Source organism: Elephantulus edwardii, unplaced genomic scaffold, assembly GCF_000299155.1.
Source record: "Elephantulus edwardii isolate Elephantulus edwardi_28Jun2011 unplaced genomic scaffold, EleEdw1.0 scaffold00030, whole genome shotgun sequence".
Taxonomy (NCBI): Eukaryota; Metazoa; Chordata; class Mammalia; order Macroscelidea; family Macroscelididae; genus Elephantulus; species Elephantulus edwardii.
Window position 1 is genome coordinate 22,183,027 of NW_006399780.1, and position 10,097 is coordinate 22,193,123.

Here is a 10,097-nt window from a genome sequence, read left to right on the forward strand (position 1 = left end):
AATCTCATTGCTCCTGACACACCCATCCCGAGTGCCCCAGTCACTGAATCAATCCACCTCATAGAGGGTCTTCCCCTCCTGCACTGTCCCTCTACTCTACCCAGCATGATATCCCTCTCTAAAGACCTGTCTCTCCTTACAACATGTCCAAAGTATGTCAGACGAAGCCCCAGAATCCTTGCCTCCAAGGAGCAGCCTGGTTTAACCCTCCCTACGATGAATCTGTTTGTTTTCTTGGCAGTCCATGGTACATTCAATACTCTTCTCCAGCACCACAGCTCAAAGGCGTCAGTTCTCCTTCTATCCTCCCTAGTCATTGTCCAACTCTCTGATGCATAACAAGTGATTGCAAAAACCATGGCCTGTATCAGGCGGACCTTAGTCTCCAGAGAGACACTCTTGCTCTTGAGTATTTTAGAGAGGTCCCTAACCGCAGACTTCCCCATCGCAATACGTTTCTTGATTTCCTGGCTACTGGTGCCAAGAGTGTTGACCGTGGAGCCGAACAAACTGAAGCTGTGAACAATCTCAATCTCTTCGCCATCCGTCCTGATGCTACCGATTGGTCCAGTGGTGAGAATTTTTGTCTTCTTGACATTGAGCCTCAGTCCATATTGAAGGCTGCAGTCCTTGACCCTCTGCAGCAAGTGCTTCATGTCCCCTTCAGTTTCAGCAAGCAGGGTTGTGTCATATGCATAACACAGATGATGCCACACTTCTCCTCATGCAGTCCAGCCTCCCAGATAATCTGCTCTGCATACAGGTTGAAAAGGTATGGAGACAGGACATATCCCTGGCGTACACCCTTCCCAATTTTGAACCATGTAGTGTTGCCCTGCTCTGTTCTGACGTCTGCCTCTTGGTCCAAGTATAGGTTTCGCATTAGCACGGTTAAATGTTCTGGGATTCCAATTCTTCTCAGAGTCAGCCACAGTTTGTTATGATCCTCGCAGTCAAATGCCTTTGCATAATCAATGAAACACAGATAGACATTCTTCTGGTATTCTCTGCTTTCAGCTAAGATCCATCTAACATTAGCTACAATATCCCTAGTACCACACCCCTTCTAAACCCAGCCTGGACTTGTGGCAGTTCTCTGCTGATGTGCTGTTCCAGTCATTTTTGGACAATCTTCTGTAGAATCTCACTTGCATGTGAAATCAATGTTCTATAGTTTCCACACTTTGTTGGGTCACCCTTCTTTGGAATGGGAACAAAGATAGATCTCTTCCAGTCAGTTGGCCTAGTGGTTGTTCTCCAGATATCTCAGCACAACTTGGTGAGCACATCCAGGGAAGCATCTGTTAGCTGAAACATGTCAATGGGCATACCATCTATTCCTGGGGCCTTATTTTTTTGATACTTCCTTTAAAGCAGCTAGAACTTCTTCCTTCATCACATATGCTCTTGCTCATATGTTGTTTCATGAAATTCTTCTGTGTCTGCCAATTCCTTTCAATACAGTGACAGAATACTCTTTCCATCTTCTTTTAATACTTCCTGGATCATTTAATGTTCTACCTATAGCATTCTTGACTATTGAAAATACCTTTTATAAAAAGCACAAAAATAATTGACTGGTATAGCAGTATTTCATAAACATAGTGAATTATCAAGAAGCAATGGTGATGAAGAAAAAGAAAATCAAAGCTTCTCTGAAGGAGTTGGCAAAAAAATAATTGATGGAATATCATTTGAAGTTTCAACAAAAAGATGTACCCCTGGATGTGCACATCAGGTTGTTCCAAGAAATTTGGAAAGCAACTACCTTTGATAGGAAGATATCTATACTTACTTTTATTCCAAAAAATGGTTACCCAATAAATGTCAGAAGTTTTTAACATCACTCATATCACACTCAAATTATTGATACAGTACATTAACAGAGGCCATGACAGTAGGGATCACCACCAATGTCAGATGGAGTTTATCTGAAAGCAGAGCATATAAGAAAGAATTTTTCTAGAAAACAATGTAGTCAAATTTTGTAAATAAACTAGTAAAACAAAAAAAGAAGAATATCTTTCTGTGTTTTATTGACTATGCTAAAGCACTTGTCTGTCTGAATGACAATAAATTGCGGTAACATAAAGAAGAATGGAAATGCCAGAAGACTTGATTGTTCTCATGTGAAATCTATACTTAAAGCCAGGAAACAGTCATGATAACAGAGCAAGGAGATATGTTTCAAAATCAAGAAAGAAGTGGGTCAAGGATATGTCTTTTTGCCATACTTTTTCTTTTTTTTTCTTTTTAAAAAATTTTTGTGAATGTTTACAGAGACTTAGGGTTTTCAATCATTCATTGTTGCACTTTCTCCCTGCCCAGCCCCCTCTCCCCAGTTCACTCTTCTCCTTATAAAGTAAAAGAAAAATTCTTTCATTGTTATGCAATCCCTCCCCTCAAGTCCACTCCACTGTGCAGCCTTAATTTTGGACTCCTGTCATGACAATAACACCCAATAACATATCCCTTTTAAACAGTTTTCTCTCTCATCTGTTTCAATGCAGTATATGTTATTTATCCCATCTTTCTCAGTCTCCCTCCAACCCCGATGTCAGTCCCATTTTACAACCGTGGCACTATGCAGTATTTGTCCCTCTGTGACTAAGATATTTCACTCAGCATAATGTCCTCCAGGGATATCCATTTTGCACAATAACTTATGAGTTCCTTGTTTTGCAATGCTGCATAGTATTCCATTGTGCTTCACTATTAATTCATTTGTTGATGGGCACTTGAGTTGTTTCTAGCTCTTTGCTATTGCAAACAAAGCTGCAATAAACATAGGTGTGCATATATCTGCCTGGATTGTGGTTATGGTTTCTTCAGAGTAAATTCACCGTAGTGGAATTGCTGGGTCAAAGGGTATTTCTATTTGCAACTTTTAAAGAAAGTGTCATACTGTCTTCCATAGTGGTTGCACCATTTTACACTCTCACCAATCGTGAGTAAGGGTTCCAGTTTCTCTGCAACCTCGCCAGCATTTGATGTTTGCTTTTCTTTTAAATTTTGCTGTTCTTACTGGGCTGAGATGATATCTCATAGTTGTTTTGATTTGCATCTCTCTTAGAGCTAGGGTTTTTGAACATTTTTTCATGTATTTGTTTTCCATCTGAATATCTTCTTTGGTGAAGTGTCTATTCACATCCTGTGCCTATTTTTCAACTGGGTTATTTACCTTTAACTTGTTGTGGTATTTCTCCATACTTTTTCAATCTATGTGCTGAATAGGATAAGAAGGAAAATTTATCAACAACCTGCTTTATGAACATGACACAACCTGCTTGCTGAAACTGAGGAAGACTTGAAGCATTTGCTGCAGAAGATCAAAGACTTGTTTTCCATATGGATTGCATCTCAACATCAAGAAAATAAGGATTCTCATAGCCAGAAAAAAAAAATGATAGCATCATGATAGATAGGAAAGAGACTGAAGTTGTTAATAATTTCATCTTGCTCAGGTCTACAATCAACATTCTTGACACAACCAGGCAGGAAATAAAAAGACAAATTGATTTTAGAGTCTGCTATCAGGGACCCAGAACCATGATATCAGGTTAAAGACTAAGGTACACCTAACCCAGGCCTTGGTCTTCTCAACCACTTGCTATGCATCTGAGTATAGGATTAGGATTAACAATGGCAGAAGAAGAACCAATGCCTTTGAGTTGTAGTGCTGAAGAAAAGTACTGAGCATACCATGGAATGCCAAGGAAACAAACAGGTATGTCCTGAAGAGGGTGAAAGCAGGTTGTTCCTTGGAGGTGAGCATTGTGAAGCTCCAAATTACATACAGGAATGGTCAGTCCTTAAAAAAATGACAAATGCTCAGAAATATGGAGAGTCAGAATGGGAGAGCAACCCTTGGTTGCGATGAATTGACATAGTGAATATAAGTGGGTCAGAGTTAGTGAGATTGACTCAAGATAGGGCATGGTTCAGAGCTATTGTTTACAGAATCATAAAAAGATAAGATTTACTTGTCAGAGACTTGTGTCAAGACTATGTCCCCACGCTCATGAGCTCACTACCATGGCTTAATTATAAGCCAAACAATGTACAAATCTATAATATGAATGACACTAAGGAGATATATATCCTTAAAACAATGAAACATTTGATATCAACAGGGCATCATTTTCCGAAGGACAAAATTCAGAAAGTATGAAGGAGGAATGGAAATGGAAAATAAAGGAGGAAATATAATGATTGATGACAATTTGTGGGAATTTCAATCAATGTCATGAAACAAAAATGTATATTGTGATTGGCTAAATTTGTATATTAATAGTTTAATAAAAAACTAATTACCACTAATAACTTTGACCCAAATATTGTATGAATCCTTGAATAGACAAAATGATCTATAAACTTTCACCAATTCCTAATTAAAACTTAAAGTAAATTAATTTTAGAAAGAATTTTAAGAGTCTATTATGTTGAAAAAGGTGGAGTATCAGAGAAAGAGAGGACACAGAAACTATAACAATGGGAACAAGCAAGTCATAGATTGTGAGGATGTTGCAGAACTGGAAATGGTTCTTAGGGTCATTATGAGTTGCAGTTGGCATGAGGACATCTAACAACAACAATATCCCCACTTTGAGCACTTAAGAGTGATGAAAATTACAATTAAAGATGTATGGAATGAGTGCACATCATTTAAGGACTAATGAACCATATCAACTTCAAACTCCATGAATCTGGTACAAGAACTTGATGGTATATTGGCAACTAAAACTGACCAGTTTTAAAGTCAAAACCTCAATCTTTTTGCCATCATGTCAATTACAATGCACTGTAATTTTCCACCAGATTTCCAAGACTGTAAATCATAATGGGAGAAGACTGCTTATCTTTCTCCTACTGAATGATTGATGAATTTGAATGGGGTTTTTGTTCACAGCACAATACTGTACAAACTATGACACTTCTTTGAAAGGGGTTACAATAGAAGGTCTGGATAGAGGGGGGGGGAGCACCAAAGCTCAAAATCATGAAAAGACAAGGCTAATTGGGTCAAGAGGCTTGGCCTAGGGTTTAAGGCAGGAGAGGGCTTTCAGCCCACAAGGGGAGAGGGGAGAGAAGGTGGCCATGCTCTCCCTGGTTTTGTTCCGCCCAGGGTTGCTGTGACCCAGTTGCCAGAGAGAGAATGGTGCTGTGTGCACAGGTGTTGTGGCAGCTTTTGGAATCCAGTGCTTTTTTGAGCTTGTGTTTGACGTGAAGGACTGCTCTGCCTCCAGGAGCCAGGCAAGCCAGGCTTGGCCTAAGGTTTAAGGCAGGAGGGGCCTTTTAGCCCAAAAGGACCTTAGGCCCTGCCTCCCTCAGGCCAGGTTCAAATTGTTTTCCTGTCAAACATTCTCCTAGGTGGTATAGCACTGGTCTGTGCATTGCTGTACAGAGGTAAGTCTTGGTTGTTGTGATGCTGAACACTGAGACACTGATGTGCCAAATGTGGTGATGGTTACCCATGGTGGACAGTGTTTGCTGGAGTTTCCCAACTAAAACAAGCCTGGAAGCAGGAGCGGCATCCACTTCCAAAATGGCTTGCCTCCGGAAACTCTATGTACAAATAATGCTCAGGCCTTTCATTCATAGGGTCACTATGAGTCCTCTATGACTCAACGACAGCTAACAACAACAACAACTGGAAGTCTAGAGACTAAGGTGTGCCTGATCCAGGGCATGGTCTTTGCAATTACATGCTATGCACCAGATAGATAGCTGGACAATAAATAAGGATAACAGAAGATTTCATGCCTTGAGTTGAGATTCTGGAGTAGAGCCTTGAACAGATCACAGACCACCAAAGGGGAAAAAATAGGTCTGTCTTGTAGACAGTGAAACCAAGTTTCTGCTTGGGGGCTAGAATTTTGAAGCTGCATCTCAAATACTTTGAGCACGTGGCCAGGAGGGACCCATCCTTGGAGAATGGCATAATTCTTGGGAGGGTGGAGGGAGAGTGCAGGAGAGGAAGACCCTGGATAAAATGAGTTTAAATAGTAACTAGAGCAATGGGATTAGATGTGTCAGAGTCAGAGAGACTGACTCAAGATAGGGCAGGCTCCAGAGCCATTGTACATAGTGTTACTATGAGTTACAGGCACAACAGCATGTAACAACAGTGGAAGTCCTGAAGTCATGGTTCTTAGATGCACCTCAAACTTAACACTGACCATACCTCTGTGGCTCAATGTTTAGGTAAATACAGAGAGTCCAGTAAAATGAATGTACTCTCCCTCTGTATGATTAACTGCCTTTGAAAACTCATTGGAGGGTCAGCTATGCATTGGTTCGAACTTGGTACACAACAACAGAAGATGAATAGTAGGAGCAGGAATGTATGCTTTTTAGAAATATCAGCCACATGATACAAAAGGAAAGATTTCACTCAGAGGGTGTGCTCAGATGGCAAGAATTGATATGAAATAAGGATGAATAGAAATGGGGGGAATGAAAAAGAAGTAGAAAGAAAGAGTGATGTTATACTGTAGTGATTACAATCAAAGTCATGGGGAAAAATATGGATAAACTGTTAAATGGAAAAAATACTTAGCTTTGGACATTTTAATCCAAATCAAATAAATTTTTTAGAAGAACAAGAACTTTTACAGAAAATAAAATACATAATTTATTTAACAGATTCATGTTGTTTGTTAGGTAGGTACCATTAAGTCAATATAATTCAGAGAGTTCCCATTAACAACAGATTTTAACTTTGCCTTATCATGCACCATCCTCTAATTCTTTACATTGGCTTAACTCCATTATTACACTCATTTGTGGCAATTCATCTTATTGAGTGTCTTCTTCTCTTCTTTTGACCTTCCACCTTTTCAGCATTATGCCTTTTTCCAAGTGCTGCCATTATTGACACAAGACCTAAAGTAAATGAGATGAAGTTTCACTTTCTTTGCCTCTAAAGAATACCCTGGTTGCACTCCTTCAAAGACAGGTCTGTTTGTTCCTTTGGAATGCCATGAGACATTTAGTACTTTTCTCCAATAACATAATTCAAAGACATCCATTCTTCTTCTGTCATCCTTATTTATTATTGTTGTTATTGTTCACTGTCAAGTCGAGCACAACTCATAGCAACCTTATGAACAAAAGACTTGAAGCCTTTCTATAACTAAAGTCTTTTCTTGAAGTTCATAGAGCTTCCAGACACATGCTGTTTAAGAAATGTATGCCACTCCTGCTTCCAAATTATTTATTTGTAAGTAAATATAAAGATTATAGCTTGGGTCAAGTACTTTATTCTTTAAACTGGTATCAATTTTTTTTAACACTTTGGAACAGTCCTAAACAAACCTTTTGATTTCTTGACTATTGTTGCCATGTGTGTTTAATTGTGGAGCCAAGGAAAATTATATTCTTGACAACTTCAATCTTTTCTTCATTTATCATGATATTGTCTATTGGTCTAGTTGTGATGATTTTTGTTTTATTCATGTTGAGATGCAATCCCTATTGAAGGCTGTGTATTCTTTGATCTTTTATAGTAAGTGTTTAAAATCCCCTTCACTTTATGCAATCAAGATTATTGATGAGATTTTCTTCAAACCTCATGTCCTGTCTTGCTTCATCTTGTCTGATTCTCATATGATTTGCATAGCATAAAGTTTGAATATATATAGAGGAAGGCCATAACCCTGAAGCACATCTTTCTTGACAGTAAAACATTCAGTGTTTCCTTATTCTGTTTCAACTATATTTTTTTATCTATGTTTAGGATTCACATGAGCACAATTAAGTATTCTGGGATTCCTATTCTTCTCAATGTTATCTCCACAAGTCTCTAAGAGTTTATATTCTATAATAGTAAATCCTTCATTAATTCTATCCCAAGACAATTTAATAAGAAATTACGTTTTGCTATTTTATATTTCTAATATCTACAAGCTTTTGTCTTGAAAAACAAACAGCAGAAGTACTGATGACTAGAATGTAAATAATCTAAAGTCAGATAATTCAATGAATTAAATTTGTACAAATTAACAAGTTAGAAGAATCATATTATTTTTGCTCAATGTTGATTTTAAGGTTTCACGTCAATAATTCTAGTAGATCATCTTATTTGTCTGAAGCATAAAATATCTTTTTAAATACAGTCTTGAAGGCTTGTTTTACTTGCTGGTTCCTCAGGGTATAAATGAATGGGTTTAACAAAGGGGCAACTGAAGTATTGAGCAGAGCTACTCCTTTGCTTAAAGTTACTCTTTCATTTGCTGATGGCTTAATATAGATGAAGATACAACTGCCATAAGTGATGGAGACAACAATCATGTGAGAAGAACAGGTAGAAAAGGCTTTTTTCTTTTGCTGAGCTGAAGGGAATTTTAGAATTGTCTTGATGATGTAAGAGTAAGAAATGATTACTAATAACAATGTGACAATCAGTGTCATTAAAGCTAATAAAAAAGCAATCAACTCTAGTAAATATGTATCTGTGCAAGAAAGTTGTAGGACAGGAGAGATATCACAAATGAAATGATCAATGATATTTGAAGCACAGAAATCCAAGTTAAGACCCAAAATCAATGGAGGGAAAACAAACAGGAAAGCAGTTACCCAAGAGCTAAATAAAAGCCGGTTACAAACTTTGTTGCTCATGATGGATATATAATGCAAGGGTTTGCAGATGGCAACATAGCGGTCATAGGACATAGCAGCTAGAAGGAAAAATTCTGTCACCCCCAAAAAGATGTAAAAAAACAACTGAGCTATACAACCATCATAGGAAATACTTTTTTCCCTGGTTACAATAGAGATTAGAAATCTGGGAATACAAGCAGTTGTGAATGAAATTTCTAGAAAAGATAAATTACGAAGGAAGAAATACATTGGTGTCTTGAGATGAGAATCCAGCAGAGTGAGAACAATAATAGTTAAATTCCCTATCATACTCAGCGTATAATTGAGAAATAGAAATAAGAAAACGATAATCTGTAACTGAGAATTATCTGTCAGTCCGAGTAGAATAAATTCTATCTGCTTTGTATGGTTCTTCATTTCTGTTTTATGATTTCAATAAAATTCTAAAAAAAAAAAAAGATAGTCACATCATAATTGCTGAGTATCTTTGTATTCAGGGAAAATAAATGAAAAGATCTCTATTAAGTAACAGGATGATATACTTTGTATTACTCCCTAAAATTTAAAGATCTCAGTGTTGCAATGCAACACTAACAGTTAATTAAACTTTGAACATATATGTTGTGTCTGTCAGGTCTGAAATTTTTCACAGTTGATCCTTCAGTGGGTTTTCAAAGGCAGTTTAATTGCATGAAGTAAATGGTGTATTTGAACTACATGTCTTTGGGATGGCAGTGAAGCTACTTACCACTAATCCACTACAAGTCAATTAAATTTTGGAAATTTACTACAAATTCTATGACCGTTTTATTTTTTTCTTTTATAAATTTTAAAATATATTAAATTTTATCTTTTAACATGATGTTCTTGTATGTCATCAAGTTGGAACTGACCCCTACTTGACCCCCCAGTGGATTTTCAGAGGCCATTAATCTCATGAGAGGAGATTGTCCTTCCTTCATGCACCAAGCAGCTGGTGCATTCTAACCACGTTCCTTTGAGATTACAGCACCATTTCTTGTCACTAGCCACTAGTACTTATCTTTTAACCTATTCAAATAAAGTTTATTTTACCTAGAAAGAAAATAAATTATCAAAAATTATAAATTATTATTGACGATTCAAATGTAAATATTTCATTTCAGTGTAATAAAACAATGTCAGTTTAATACATTGAGATTGAAAATTAAATCCTGAAATTTCATTTCATACTGAGATGTTTGTAGATTCCAATTGTTGTCTCTTCCAGTTTCACATTGAACTACTTATGACTACAGAAAGAGCAAGAAGTAAGTGAAATATAAGCATTGACAGAACCCGGGAAAATAATTTAACCTGATTATTAAGCAGATACAGCCACACTTTAAATATATAAAGATGATACAATAGTATACTTGGAAAACCCTAAAGAAACTACTGGATATAGCGGACCAATTCAGCAAGTGGCAGGATACAAGATCAACATACAAATATCAATTGGATTTCTCTATGGTGAC

General features: G+C 37.2%; 1 protein-coding gene across 1 annotated transcript; it reads right to left on the reverse strand.

Moving 5' to 3' along the window:
• Positions 1-8,079: 8,079 nt before the first annotated feature.
• LOC102853958 (olfactory receptor 6C70-like) lies at positions 8,080-9,018 on the reverse strand. The gene has a single exon (XM_006883947.1). The coding sequence runs from the start codon at positions 9,016-9,018 to the stop codon at positions 8,080-8,082; it is 939 nt and encodes a 312-aa protein (XP_006884009.1).
• Between the last annotated feature and the right edge of the window lie 1,079 nt (positions 9,019-10,097).

What these genes read in the sequence shown, in the direction of transcription:
- LOC102853958 (XM_006883947.1), bottom strand. Translation starts at nt 9,018, where the DNA reads ATGAAGAACCATACAAAGCAGATAGAATTTATTCTACTCGGACTGACA.